General features: G+C 40.2%; 1 protein-coding gene across 7 annotated transcripts in view; it reads right to left on the bottom strand.

Moving 5' to 3' along the window:
* LOC139755976 (uncharacterized) overlaps window positions 1-16,084 on the bottom strand; it is a 734,338-nt gene that overhangs the window by 223,940 nt on the left and 494,314 nt on the right. The window contains exon 6 of one of the 7 annotated variants that reach the window (XM_071674824.1): window positions 9,565-9,956. The exons of the other annotated variants lie outside the window; for them this stretch is intronic. Coding sequence (XP_071530925.1) covers window positions 9,565-9,956 — 392 coding nt within the window. The remainder of the gene's footprint in view (window positions 1-9,564; window positions 9,957-16,084) is intronic. 7 annotated transcript variants of the gene reach the window in all.

The following is a 16,084-nucleotide window of genomic DNA, read 5'->3' as shown; positions in this document are numbered from 1 at the left end:
ACACCCTCTTCTGCTCTCTCAACCAAGCTCTTTTTATTTCCACACATCTCTCTTACCCTTACGTTACTTACTCGATCAAACCACCTCACACCACACATTGTCCTCAAACATCTCATTTCCAGCACATCCACCTTCCTGCGCACAACTCTATCCATAGCCCACGCCTCGCAACCATACAACATTGTTGGAACCACTATTCCTTCAAACATACCCATTTTTGCTTTCCGAGATAATGTTCTCGACTTCCACACATTCTTCAAGGCTCCCAGGATTTTCGCCCACTCCCCCACCCTATGATCCACTTCCGCTTCCATGGTTCCATCCGCTGCCAGATCCACTCCCAGATATCTAAAACACTTTACTTCCTCCAGTTTTTCTCCATTAAAACTTACCTCCCAATTGAATTGACCCTCAACCCTACTGTACCTAATAACCTTGCTCTTATTCACATTTACTCTTAACTTTCTTCTTTCACACACTTTACCAAACTCAGTCACCAGCTTCTGCAGTTTCTCACATGAATCAGCCACCAGCGCTGTATCATCAGCGAACAACAACTGACTCACTTCCCAAGCTCTCTCATCCACAACAGACTTCATACTTGCCCCTCTTTCCAAAACTCTTGCATTCACTTCCCTATAACCCCATCCATAAACAAATTAAAAAACCATGGAGACATCACACACCCCTGCCGCAAACCTACATTCAATGAGAACCAATCACTTTCCTCTCTTCCTACACGTACACATGCCTTACATCCTCGATAAAATCTTTTCACTGCTTCTAACAACTTGCCTCCCACACCACTTATTCTTAATACCTTCCACAGAGCATCTCTATCAACTCTATCATATGCCTTCTCCAGATCCATAAATGCTACATACAAATCCATTTGCTTTTCTAAGTATTTCTCACATACATTCTTCGAAGCAAACACCTGATCCACACATCCTCTACCACTTCTGAAACCACACTGCTCTTCCCCAATGATAATAATAATGATAATAATAATAATGACAATAAATAATGATAATGATAATAATAATAATATTTTTTTTTTTTTTATTATACTTTGTCGCTGTCTCCCGCGTTTGCGAGGTAGCGCAAGGAAAAAGACAAAAGAAATGGCCCAACCCCCCCCATACACATGTATATACATACGTCCACACACGCAAATATACATAACTACACAGCTTTCCATGGTTTACCCCAGACGCTTCACATGCCTTGATTCAATCCACTGACAGCACGTCAACCCCGGTATACCACATCGCTCCAATTCACTCTATTCCTTGCCCTCCTTTCACCCTCCTGCATGTTCAGGCCCCGATCACACAAAATCTTTTTCACTGCATCTTTCCACCTCCAATTTGGTCTCCCTCTTCTCCTCGTTCCCTCCACCTCCGACACATATATCCTCTTGGTCAATCTTTCCTCACTCATTCTCTCCATGTGCCCAAACCACTTCAAAACACCCTCTTCTGCTCTCTCAACCACGCTCTTTTTATTTCCACACATCTCTCTTACCCTTACGTTACTCACTCGATCAAACCACCTCACACCACACATTGTCCTCAAACATCTCATTTCCAGCACATCCATCCTCCTGCGCACAACTCTATCCATAGCCCACGCCTCGCAACCATACAACATTGTTGGAACCACTATTCCTTCAAACATACCCATTTTTGCTTTCCGAGATAATGTTCTCGACTTCCACACATTCTTCAAGGCCCCCAGAATTTTCGCCCCCTCCCCCACCCTATGATCCACTTCCGCTTCCATGGTTCCATCCGCTGCCAGATCCACTCCCAGATATCTAAAACACTTCACTTCCTCCAGTTTTTCTCCATTCAAACTCACCTCCCAATTGACTTGACCCTCAACCCTACTGTACCTAATAGTAATAATAATGATAACAATAATAATAATAATAATAATAATAATAATAATAATAATAATAATAACAATAAAATATTACTATTATCCCTGGGGATACTGGAGAAAAAATACTTCTCATATATTCTCTGCCTGTCGTAGAAGGTGACTAAAGGGGGCAGGAGTGGGAGGCTGGAAACCCTCCCCTCATTGTATTTCAATTTCTAAAAGGAGAAACAGAAGGAAGAGTCAAGCAGGGAGTGCTCATCCTCCTTGAAGGCTCAGACTGGGGTGTCTGAATGTGTGGATGTAACCGAAATGAGAAGAAAGGGAAGATAGGTAGTAAGTTTGAGGAAAGAGACCTGGATGCTCTGGCTCTGAGTGAAACGAAGCTCAAGGGTAAAGGGGAAGAGTGGTTTGGGAAAGTCTTGGGAGTAAGGTGTTGGTGAGAGGACAAGAGCTAAGGAAGGAGTAGCACTACTCCTAAAGCAGGAGTTGTGGGAGTATGTGATAGAGTGTAAGAAAGTAAATTCTAGACTGATGTGGGAAAAACTGAAAGTGGATGGAGTGAGATGGGTGAATATTGGTGCTTATGTACCTGGTTATGAGAAGAAAGATCATAAGAGGCAAGTGTTTTGGGAGCAGCTGAGTAAGTGCATCAGCAGTTTTGATGCATGAGACCAGGTTTTAGTGATGATTGATTTAAATGCAAAGGTGAGTAATGTGGGAGATGAGGGTATAATTGGTATGCATGGGGTATTCAGTATTGTGAATGTAAATGGTGAAGAGCTTGTGGATTTGTGTGCTGATAAAAGACTGGTGACTGGGAATACCTGGTTTAAAAAGAGAGATATACATAAGTATACATATGTGAGTAGGAGAGATGGTCAAAGGGCATCACTGGATTATATTTCAATTGACAGGTGTGTAAAAAGAGAGACTTTTGGATGTGAATGTGCTGAGAGGGGCAGCTGGAGGGATGTCTGATCACAATCTTGTGCAGGCAAAGGTCAAGATTTGTAGGGGTTTTCAAAAAAGAAAAGAGGGTGTTGGGGAGAAGAGAGTGGTGACAATATGTGAGCTTGGAAAGGAGACTTGTGCGTGGGAGTACCAGGAGAGAGTGAGTGTAGAACGGCGAAAGGTGAGAGCAAATGATATGAGGGGAGTGGGTGAGGAATGGGATGTATTTAGGGAAGCAGTGATGTCCTGTGCAAAAGATGCACGTGACATGAGAAAGGCGGGAGGCTGGCAAACTAGAAAAGATAGTGAGTGGTGGGATGAAAAAGTGAAGTTGTTAGTGAATGAGATAAGAGAGGCATATGAATGATATTTGCAAGGAAGGAGTGCAAATGACTAGGAGATGTATAATAGAAAAAAAACAGGAGGTCAAGAGAAAGGTACAAGGGTTGAAAAAGAGGGCAAATGAGAGTTGGGGTGAAAGAGTATCATTAAACTTTAGGGATGTTTTTGGAAAGAGGTAAATACCTTGTGTAAGACAAGAGAACAAATTGGAACATCTGTGAAGGGAGCAAGTGGGGAGGCAATAACAAGTAGTGATGAAGTGAGTAGGAGATGGAGTATTTTGAAGGTTTATTGAATGTGTTTGATGACAGAGTGGCAGATATAGGGTGTTTTGGTTGGGGTGGTGTGGCAAGTGAGAGGGTCAGGGAGAATGGTTTGGCTATGGGAGAAGAGGTAGTGAAAGCTTTGCAAAAGATAAAATCTGGGAAGGTGGCAGATTTGGATAGTATTGCAGTAGAATCTATTAAAAAAGGGGGTGACTGTGTTGTTGATTGGTTGGTAAGGATATTCAATGTATGAATGGATCATGATGAAGTGCCTGAGGATTGGCAGAGTGCATGCACAGTGCCATTGTACAAAGGCAAAGAGGATAAAGGTAAGTGTTGAAACTACAGAGGCAGAGGTTTGTTGAGTACTCCTGGGAAATTATATGGGAGGGTTGTGATTGAAAGGGTAAAGGCATGTACAGAGCATCAGAATGGGGAAGAGCAGTGTGGTTTCAAAAGTCTTAGAGGATGTGTGGATCAGGTGTTTGCTTCGAAGAATGTGTGAGAAATACTTAGAAAAACAGATGGATCTCTATGTAGCATTTATGGATCTGGTGAAGGCATATGATAGGGTTGATAGAGATGCTTTGTGGAAGGTCTTAAGAGTATATGATATGGAAGGAAAGTTGCTGGAGGCAGTGAAAAGTTTTGACCAAAGATGTAAGGCATGTGTACGAGTAGGGAGAGAGGAGAGTGATTGGTTCCCAGTAAATGTTGGTCTGCGGCAGGGGTGTGTATGTCCCCATGGTTGCTTGATTTGTTTAGGGATGGGGTGGTTAGGAAGGTAAATGCAAGAGTCTTGGAGAGAGGGGTGATTATGCAGTCTGTTGGGGATGAAAGGGCCTAGGAAGTGAGTCAGTTGTTGTTTGCCAGTGATAGCTCTGGTGGCTGATTCAAGCGAGAAACTGTAGAAGTTGGTGACTGAGTATGGAAGAGTGTGCGAAAGGAGAAAGTTGAGAGTAAATGTGAATAAGAGCAAGATTATTAGGTTCTGTAGGGTTGAGGGACAAGTTAATTAGGATGTTAGTTTGAATGGAGAAAAATTGGAGGAAGTGAAGTGCTTTAGATATCTGGAAGTGGACTTAGCAGCGAATGGATTCATGGAAGCTGAAGTGAGTCAGAGGGTGGGGGAGGGGGCGAAGGTTCTGAGAGCAATGAAGAATGTAAGGAAGGATAGAACATTATCTTGGAGAGCAAAAATGGGTATGTTTGAAGGAGTAGTTTCAACAATGTTATAAGAATGCAAGGCATGGGCTATAAATAGGGTTGTACGGAGGAGTGTGAATGTGTTGGAAACGAATGTTTGAGGTCACTTCATCGAGTAAGTAATGAAAGGGTAAGAGAGATGCGTGGAAATAAAAAGTGTGGTTGGGAAAGCAGACTAGGGTGTGTTGAAATGGTCTGGACATATGACGAGAATGAGAGAGGAAAGATTGACAAAGAGGATATATGTGTCAGAGAAGGAGGGAAGAAGGAGAAGCGGGACACCAAATTGAATGTGGAAGGATGGAGCGAAAAAGATTCTGAATGATTGAAGCCTGAACATATAGGAGGGCGAGATGCATACTGGAACGATATGGTAAACAGGGGTCAATCAAGGCATGTGATTCATCTGGGGTAAACTATGGAAAGGTCTGTGGGGCCTGGATGTGGATAGGTAGCTGTAGTTTCAGTGCATTACACATGACAACAAGAGACTGAGTGTGAACAAATGTGGTCTTTTTGTCTGTTTTGTTGGCACTAACCTGCTGAAGCAGGGGGTAGCAATGCTGTTTCCTGTGGGGCAAACAAGTATAAATATGCAAATGTGTATATATATGTATATGTCTCTGTATGTAAGTATATGTGTGTGTATGAGCTTTAATGTAATGAAAGCCAGAAAGGCAGTGGGTTTGGATGGTATTGCACTGGAATTCATTAAAAAAGGGGGTGACTGTATTGTTGACTGGTTGGTAAGGTTATTTAATGTATGAATGACTCATGGTGAGGTGCCTGAGGATTGGTACAATGCTTGCACAGTACCATTGTACAAAGACAAAGGGGATAAAAGTGAGTGCTCAAATTACAGAGGTATAAGTTTGTTGAGTATTCCTGGGAAATTATATGGGAGGGTATTGATTGAGAGGGTGAAGTCATGTACAGGGCATCAGATTGGGGAAGAGCAGTGTGGTTTCAGAAGTGGTAGAGAATGTGTGGATCAGGTGTTTGCTTTGAAGAATGTATGTGAAAAATACTGAGAAAAGCAAATGGATTTGTATGCAGCATTAATGGATCTGGAGAAGGCATATGATAGAGTTGATAGAGATGCTCTGTGGAAGGTATTAAAAATATATGGTGTGGGAGGCAAGTTGTTAGAAGCAGTGAAAAGTTTTTATTGAGGATGTAAGGCATGTGTATGAGTAGGAAGAGAGGAAAGTGATTGGTTCTCAGTGAATGTTGGTTTGCGGCAGGGGTGCGTGATGTCTCCATGGTTGTTTAATTTGTTTATGGATGGGGTTGTTAGGGAGGTGAATGCAAGAGTTTTGGAAAGAGGGGCAAGTATGCAGTCTGTTGTGGATGAGAGCTTGGGGAAGTGAGTCAGATGTTGTTCGCTGATGATACAGCGCTGGTGGCTGATTCAGGGGAGAAACTGCAGAAGCTGGTGACTGAGTTTGGTAAGTGTGTGAAAGAAGAAAGCTGAGAGTAAACGTGAATAAGAGCAAAGTTATTAGGTACAGCAGGGTTGGGGGACAAGTCGATTGGGAGGTAAGTTTGAACGGAGAAAAACTGGAGGAAGTGAAATGTTTTAGATATCTGGGAGTGCATTTGGCAGCGGATGGAACCATGGAAGCAGAAGTGATTCAGAGGGTGGGGAGGGGGCCAAACTTCTGGGAGCATTGAAAAATGTGTGGAAGTCGAGAATGTTATCTTGGAAAGCAAAAATGGGTATGTTTGAAGGAATAGTGATTCCAACAATGTTATATGGTTGCAAGGCGTGGGCTATGGATAGAGTTGTGCGCAGGAGGGTGGATGTGCTGGAAATGAGATGTTTCAGGATAATATTTGCTGTGAGGTGGTTTGATCGAGTAAGTAATGAAAGGGTAAGAGAGATGTGTGGTAATAAAAAGAGTATGGTTGAGAGAGCAGAAGAGAGTGTTTTGAAATAGTTTGGTCACATGGAGAGAATGAGTGAGGAAAGATTGACAAAGGGGATATATGTGTCAGAGGTGGAGTGAACGAGAAGAAGTGGGAGACCAAATTGGAGGTGGAAAGATGGAGTGAAAAAGATTTTGAGTGATCAGGGCCTAAACATGCAGGAGGGTGAAAGGCGTGCAAGGAATAAAGTGGATTGGAACGATGTGGTATACTGGGGTCAACGTGCTGTCATACCAGGGCATGTGAAGTGTCTGGGGTAAACCATGGAAAGTTGGTTTCGGTGCATTATTACATGACAGCTAGAGACTGAGTGTGAACGAATGTGGCCTTTGTTGTCTTTTCCTAGCGCTACCTCGTGCACATGCGGGGGGAGGGGGTTGTCATTTCATGTGTAGCGGGGTGGCAACGGGAATGAATTAGGGCAGACAGTATGAATTATGTACATATGTATATATGTATATGTCTGTGTATGTATATATATATATATACGTTGAGAGTTATAGGTATGTATATGTGCGAGTGTGGACGTGTATGTATGTACATGAGTATGTGGCTGGGTTGGGCTATTCTTTCATCTGTTTCCATGCGCTACCTCCCTAATGCGGGAAACAGCGACAAAGTATTATAATAAAATATAAAATAAATAATGAGTGGAAGGGCCATTCTTCATCTGTTTCCTTCCTAGCGCTACCTTGCTGACATGGGAAACAGCGATTAAGTATGATAATAATAATAATAATAATAATAATAATAATAATAATAATAATAATAATAACAATTCACAATCAGTAGGTATCCAGCCAATATTTTCTTGCTTGTCCATACAATGTTGTTCTAACTGCTTATCAGTCAGATATGACAATGAATCAAGAGAAAATCCAGAGAAATCTTCCTCAAAATCTATACATTTCTTGCTTAATTATCATTTTCCATCATCATTATACTCTGACTAGTTTCCTTATTCTACCTAAAACTGTGATAAGAATTACACATAACTTACATGTGCACAGTAGCAAAGACTGAAGAAAATGTGTCTGGTTCAATGAGACTGTGTTCACAGAATTTTAATCCAATGTCCAATATAAAGATCAGATTTCTTACTACAGCATAAAAGTACAAAATGAAATGTGTAATTCTTTTAATATGTATGTTTCACTGCTTCATAAAAAACAAATGCTTTCAATATCCATTTCATTATCAGCAGTATGAGGCACTGTCTGTTAAAATATAATGATCTAATAGTAATTCTACGAGATTCATTTTCTATTCTTACAACTAATCATACATGTACCGAGTTAATACTAAATTGGTCTAAGGACACCTTAAGATTCTCAAGTGGTTTTAGTTCACCAATGCTCCAAATATTCCACATACAAACTAGAAGAATCTAGTATATCAGCTTTTAATATCCAGAGTTTATTCAGAACTGTTAACACTTTTGCATTAGTAACTGCAAAAGTAAGAGATGCTACACTTGAAAGCATTAATAAACAAATAATCTAAAATGATCTATCATCTTACAGTATGCAAAAGCTGACATACTCTCCATAAAAGAGATTTCATTCAGCATATTTCTGCCCTTAGCACTATGATTACAAATAATAATATGTCTTCAACATACTGATCAAACCTGAAACAAAGACAAGAGAGATGAAAATTTTGAAGATGCTGAAAATTCTACTTCATCCTCAGTCAATTTCATTAGCCCCTTTTCTTTTTCAGATCAAAAAGTATGGTCTTCCATATACATAAATTCCAGAGAATACCATAAAAAATGTTATCATTATCTGAATTAAAGTTAATTTGAATTCCTCTTTTAAAAAAGTTTAATAAATACCAATAATGAACTGCACTCATTAAACAAGAAATATATAATAACCAAAGAAAATATGCAGACAAGCCATTTACTTGTACATTTAGTGAGTTATTCATGACACCTTAAAAGGAGCCAGAATAGAGAAGGTTATTGATAAGCACTGCAAAAACACTTAAGACATGAATAATGATTCTCTTTAGTATGGATCTGAATATGGCTGTTTAATGAGTACTTCATTGAAGTAAAAAAAGGGGCAGTGTGGACATAAAAGGTTACTTCTTCTGAATGTGTTTGAATAGTTTGTCTTAATCTATCTTTTATTCTCGCACTGTAAATACAAAAAGAACACTGAAACTGCTTTTCAGCATTATGTATACAAACATGCTGAATTAATTTCTCCTCTGTGGTGGCACTGTAAAGACAAAAAAGCAATTACATGGTTTTTCTTCAGTGTTTAGTCATAAGATCTCTCCTATCAGTGGAATATTTGCAGTATGGAAAGTGGTGATACTTCTATGTGGATCCTCTCCTGCTATTCCTTGGACCATCAGTGTTGAGTCCCACCCACTGGGAATGCCTATCTTAATCAATGTCATATTCTAAATTACTACCTTGAATGGGTAAAAAAACTATAACTTATCTTATACACTGCTCAGTACAATGAATAAAAACGAGGTACTACAGTTCTACATGCATTACTGACCAGAAACAATTATGATTATCAAAATCCTTGACTGCTTTTATCATAAGTATTACCAATACTGGCAACATCTAAAATACTTATCAATACCCAATATTACAAAGCTCCTAATGCAATGAGCAGTTCCTTGTCACAAAACTACCTATGATATGCACTTGTCTGTTATACTATGAGACAACTAATACTAAAAATCCTTCCATTCTACCTGGTGACCATGGAGCAGATTGAGAAACCTTCACTTTCCAAGATCAGATATAACATGTTTCCAACACTGCTTCACTACCTTTTTAAAAACAGTGAAATACCAAATACACGAGGAAACATAACTACCTGAAGAGGAGCTATAATACCCATATATAAGAAAACTTTCAACTGGGATATGAAATTTGTTGAGTAGACTTAGCTCTGATTTACATCCTCCTCCTGAATGAAAAACATATCTAGTTTCAAGTAACAGTCTGGCCTACCGGTTCTCTGCAGTATGGATCCGAACATGGTTGTTTAAAGTGTTTTTTGTAGAACAACGAAATGGGCAAAGTAAGCAATTGAAAGGCTTTTCACCAGTGTGAGTTCGAATATGCTGCCTCAGCTTGTCTTTTTTAGTAGCACTGTAATTACAATGTGGGCAAGCAAATGGTTTTTCGCCAGTGTGTGTGCGAAAATGTGATATCAGTTTGTCCTTTGTTGTGGCACTATAGGTACAATAGTGGCAGGTAAAAGGTTTCTCTCCTGTGTGAGTACGAATATGCTTTGTGACGTGGTCTTTTCTATCTGTGGAATATTTGCAGTAGGGACACTGGTGCACCTTGCTGACAGCTCCTCTCCCGCTATTCTTCGAACCATCACTGTTTTGTTCCACCTGCAGGGAATGCCTAACTTAATTACTGTCATTATTCAAATTCAAATCTACAACCTTAAAATTATCATGTAATAATTAATATATATATATATACATATATATGAATATGTAAATACAAATATACATATATATATATATATATATATATATATATATATATATATATATATATATATATATACCTTGAACCAAACAAACCCATTAACCCCTTAATGGGGTTCCTACTGTATAAATGATAAAAAATGATAAAAAATCAGCCACATCCACCAGCCAAGACCATAGATCATGTAGAGTGGTGATGTATGTTTGTCTCAATGGGTTAAGTTCAATGCACTTAAGGAATAATAGTTTGGCTCCTTCAGGATGGAAGTTGCATCTTAGGCATAGGGGGTAGTTTGACATGATAAATCAATGTTTGCAAAGGTTAAAGAGGAATGTGGTGTCCAGAGCAAGTCAGGCAAGTGTGACTATTGTCTTTTTTAGAAATTATGGCATCATGATTTTAAATGGGTGTAAGTATGGTGGAGTGTAGCTGAGACTGACTTGCTAGAATGGTTTTTAGAGTTTATCAGGTCATTCTCATTTGAATGGTAATTGCTGTTTATGAGGGAGGTCAGTAAGTACAGTATCTAAAAGTGCAGCTTTTCATTTCTGCATGAAGGTTGGAAGGGGCTAAAGAAACTACATAGAAATAGAAGCAAAACAGGTTGAAGCAGTATTCTATTAAAAAAATTTTGTGCTTCATGGAACAAGTCTTGAATTTTTGGTAATCCACTACTCAGTAATTGTTTTGAGTGGTTTGTAGTTCTGTTATACCTATATTTGCTGTTTCCTTGCACTACCTTGCTGATGCAGGAAACAGCAATTAAGTATACTAGTATAGTAGTAATAATATATATACATACATACATATTCTTATGAGTTCTTTCCTTAATCTATCATAGCAATAGTCCAACATCTGGTTTTTCCAGTATGTCGGTATTGCCATTTGAAAGGCACGTTTCTTCTCTCTTGAAATGCTAAAAGCCTTCTCAATTTCAAGTTTATTTAATTCAATGTTTTTCTTTAAAACAATATTTTGGATTGGTCAAATGGTCGACCAGACAGCTGCAACAATCGTTGAAGTAGGACAGATCTTGGCATCACTTGTTCATCCTTTCCATACATACATATATATAAATTGCCTTGTGGAAATTGTGATAAATTTTATGTTGGTCAGACTGGTGAGGATCTTTCTGTTAGACTTAAGCAACATAAATATAGTATAAGAATGGGACAAGAATCAAATGCCTTGTTTAATCACTTTAAAAACTGTGATCATTGTATTGACTGGAGGAGTACCATCTTAGTTATTAGCTCTAACTCAATTACTAAGAGAAATATCGTCGAATCTTCTATCATTAAATCCACAAAGAATTATAATCTTAATAGTAGTGATGGTCTATACAAATTAGATAACTTTATTGTTGATAAAATTTGTAAAATGATAAGTTTATGAATGCTCGTTGTATATTTTGGACAATCACATCTTTATCAAATGGCGTCTTAGATTCGTCTCTTCGATGTATATTAACTGACATATATATCTCTCTTGTGTCTCCCCCAATGACTTGATTATTACACGAAAGTGCACTTGGGAACATATTGTTTCATCTTCCCCGTGGACTAATAGGAATATATATATATATATACACATATATATATATATATATATATATATATATATATATATATAAATATATATATTATTACATGACAGCTAGAGACTGAGTGTGAACGAATGGGGCCTTTGTTGTCTTTTCCTAGAGTTACCTCGCACACATGAGGGGGGGAGGGGAATGTTATTCAAAGTGTGGCGAGGTGGCGATGGAAATAAATGAAGGCAGACAGTATGAATTATGTACATGTGTATATATGTATATGTCTGTGTGTGTATATATATGTGTACATTGAGATATATAGGTATGTATATTTGAGTGTGGACGTATATGTATATACATGTGTATGGGGGTGGGTTGGGCCATTTCTTTCGTCTGTTTACTTGCGCTACCTCGCAAACGCGGGAGTAGCAACAAAGCAAAATAATAATAATAATGATAATAACAAAAATAATTATTATATATTCCTGGTAAATTATATGGGAGGGTACTGATTGAGAGGGTGAAGGCATGTACAGAGCATCAGATTGGGGAAGAGCAGTGTGGTTTCAGAAGTGGTAGAGGATGTGTGGATCAGGTGTTTGCTTTGAAGAATGTATGTGAGAAATACTTAGAAAAGCAAATGGATTTGTATGTAGCATTTATGGATCTGGAGAAGGCATATGATGGAGTTGATAGAGATGCTCTGTGGAAGGTATTAAGAATATATGGTGTGGGAGGCAAGTTGTTAGAAGCAGTGAAAAGTTTTTATCGAGGATGTAAGGCATGTGTACGTGTAGGAAGAGAGGAAAGTGATTGGTTCTCAGTGAATGTAGGTTTGCAGCAGAGGTGTGTGATGTCTCTAAGGTTGTTTAATTTGTTTATGGATGGGGCTGTTAGGGAGGTGAATGCAAGAGTTTTGGAAAGAGGGGCAAGTATGAAGTCTGTTGGGGATGAGAGAGCTTGGGAAGTGAGTCATTTGTTGTTCGCTGATGATACAGCGCTGGTGGCTGATTCATGAGAGAAACTGCAGAAGCTGGTGACTGAGTTTGGTAAAGTGTGTGAAAGAAGAAAGTTAAGAGTAAATGTGAATAAGAGCAAGTTTATTAGGTACAGTAGGGTTGAGGGTCAAGTCAATTGGGAGGTAAGTTTGAATGGAGAAAAACTGGAGGAAGTAAAGTGTTTTAGATATCTGGGAGTGGATCTGGCAGCGGATGGAACCATGGAAGCGGAAGTGGATCATAGGGTGGGGGAGGGGGCGAAAATTCTGGGAGCCTTGAAGAATGTGTGGAAGTCGAGAACATTATCTCGGAAAGCAAAAATGGGTATGTTTGAAGGAATAGTGGTTCCAACAATGTTGTATGGTTGCGAGGCATGGGCTATGGATAGTGTTGTGCGCAGGAGGATGGATGTGCTGGAAATGAGATGTTTGAGGACAATGTGTGGTGTGAGGTGGTTTGATCGAGTAAGTAACGTAAGGGTAAGAGAGATGTGTGGAAATAAAAAGAGCGTGGTTGAGAGAGCAGAAGAGGGTGTTTTGAAATGGTTTGGGCACATGGAGAGAATGAGTGAGGAAAGATTGACCAAGAGGATATATGTGTCGGAGGTGGAGGGAACGAGGAGAAGAGGGAGACCGAATTGGAGGTGGAAAGATGGAGTGAAAAAGATTTTGTGTGATCGGGGCCTGAACATGCAGGAGGGTGAAAGGAGGGCAAGGAATAGAGTGAATTGGATCGATGTGGTATACCGGGGTTGACGTGCTGTCAGTGGATTGAATCAAGGCATGTGAAGCATCTGGGGTAAACCATGGAAAGCTGTGTAGGTATGTATATTTGCGTGTGTGGACGTGTATGTATATACATGTGTAAGGGGGTGGGTTGGGCCATTTCTTTTGTCTGTTTCCTTGCGCTACCTGGCAAACGCGGGAGACAGCAGCAAAAAAAAAAAATATATATATATATATATATATAGATATATTTTTTTTTTTTGTCGCTGTCTCCCGCGTTTGCGAGGTAGCGCAAGGAAACAGACGAAAGAAATGGCCCAGCCCACCCCCATACACATGCATATACATACGTCCACACACGCAAATATACATACCTACACAGCTTTCCATGGTTTACCCCAGACGCTTCACATGCCTTGATTCAATCCACTGACAGCACGTCAACCCCGGTATACCACATCGCTCCAATTCACTCTATTCCTTGCACTCCTTTCACCCTCCTGCATGTTCAGGCCCCGATCACACAAAATCTTTTTCACTCCATCTTTCCACCTCCAATTTGGTCTCCCTCTTCTCCTCGTTCCCTCCACCTCCGACACATATATCCTCTTGGTCAATCTTTCCTCACTCATTCTCTCCATGTGCCCAAACCATTTCAAAACACCCTCTTCTGCTCTCTCAACCACGCTCTTTTTATTTCCACACATCTCTCTTACCCTTACGTTACTCACTCGATCAAACCACCTCACACCACACATTGTCCTCAAACATCTCATTTCCAGCACATCCATCCTCCTGCGCACAAGACTATCCATAGTCCACGCCTCGCAACCATACAACATTGTTGGAACCACTATTCCTTCAAACATACCCATTTTTGCTTTCCGAGATAATGTTCTCGACTTCCACACATTCTTCAAGGCTCCCAGAATTTTCGCCCCCTCCCCCACCCTATGATCCACTTCCGCTTCCATGGTTCCATCCGCTGCCAGATCCACTCCCAGATATCTAAAACACTTTACTTCCTCCAGTTTTTCTCCATTCAAACTCACCTCCCAATTGAATTGACCCTCAACCCTACTGTACCTAATAACCTTGCTCTTATTCACATTTACTCTTAACTTTCTTCTTTCACACACTTTACCAAACTCAGTCACCAGCTTCTGCAGTTTCTCACATGAATCAGCCACCAGCGCTGTATCATCAGCGAACAACAACTGACTCACTTCCCAAGCTCTCTCATCCCCAACAGACTTCATACTTGCCCCTCTTTCCAAAACTCTTGCATTCACCTCCCTAACAACCCCATCCATAAACAAATTAAACAACCATGGAGACATCACACACCCCTGCCGCAAACCTACATTCACTGAGAACCAATCACTTTCCTCTCTTCCTACACGTACACATGCCTTACATCCTCGATAAAAACTTTTCACTGCTTCTAACAACTTGCCTCCCACACCATATATTCTTAATACCTTCCACAGAGCATCTCTATCAACTCTATCATATGCCTTCTCCAGATCCATAAATGCTACATACAAATCCATTTGCTTTTCTAAGTATTTCTCACATACATTCTTCAAAGCAAACACTTGATCCACACATCCTCTACCACTTCTGAAACCACACTGCTCTTCCCCAATCTGATGCTCTGTACATGCCTTCACCCTCTCAATCAATACCCTCCCATATAATTTGCCAGGAATACTCAAGAAACTTATACCTCTGTAATTTGAGCACTCACTCTTATCCCCTTTGCCTTTGTACAAAGGCACTATGCACGCATTCCGCCAATCCTCTGGCACCTCACCATGAGTCATACATACATTAAATAACCTTACCAACCAGTCAACAATACAGTCACCCCTTTTTTAATAAATTCCACTGCAATACCATCCAAACCTGCTGCCTTGCCGGCTTTCATCTTCCGAAAAGCTTTTACTACCTCTTCTCTGTTTACCAAATCATATATATATATATATATGACTGAGTTTGGTAAAGTGTGTGAAAGAAGAAAGTTAAGAGTAAATGTGAATAAGAGCAAGCTTATTAGGTACAGTAGGGTTGAGGGTCAAGTCAATTGGGAGGTGAGTTTGAATGAGAAAAACTGGAGGAAGTGAAGTGTTTTAGATATCTGTTAGTGGATCTGGCAGCGGATGGTACCATGGAAGCGGAAGTGGATCATAGGGTGGGGGAGGGGGCGAAAATTCTGGGAGCCTTGAAAAATGTGTGGAAGTCGAGAACATTATCTCGGAAAGCAAAAATGGGTATGTTTGAAGGAACAGTGGTTCCAACAATGTTGTATGGTTGTGAGGCGTGGGCAATGGATAGAGTTGTGCGCAGGAGGATGGATGTGCTGGAAATGAGATGTTTGAGGACAATATGTGGTGTGAGGTGGTTTGATCGAGTAAGTAACGTAAGGGTAAGAGAGATGTGTGGAAATAAAAAGAGCGTGGTTGAGAGAGCAGGAGAGGGTGTTTTGAAATGGTTCGGGCACATGGAGAGAATGAGTGAGGAAAGATTGACCAAGAGAATATATGTGTCGGAGGTGGAGGGAACGAGGAGAAGAGGGAGACCAAATTGGAGGTGGAAAGATGGAGTGAAAAAGATTTTGTGTGATCGGGGCCTGAACATGCAGGAGGGTGAAAGGAGGGCAAGGAATAGAGTGAATTGGAGCGATGTGGTATACCGGGGTTGACGTGCTGTCAGTGGATTGAATCAAGGCATGTGAAGCGTCTGGGGTAAACCATGGAAAGCTG

The sequence above is a fragment of the Panulirus ornatus genome, chromosome 20, assembly GCF_036320965.1.
Source record: "Panulirus ornatus isolate Po-2019 chromosome 20, ASM3632096v1, whole genome shotgun sequence".
Classification (NCBI taxonomy): domain Eukaryota; kingdom Metazoa; phylum Arthropoda; class Malacostraca; order Decapoda; family Palinuridae; genus Panulirus; species Panulirus ornatus.
Note: the sequence above shows the minus strand (reverse complement) of the source record. Positions and strands in the feature narration are given on the sequence as shown.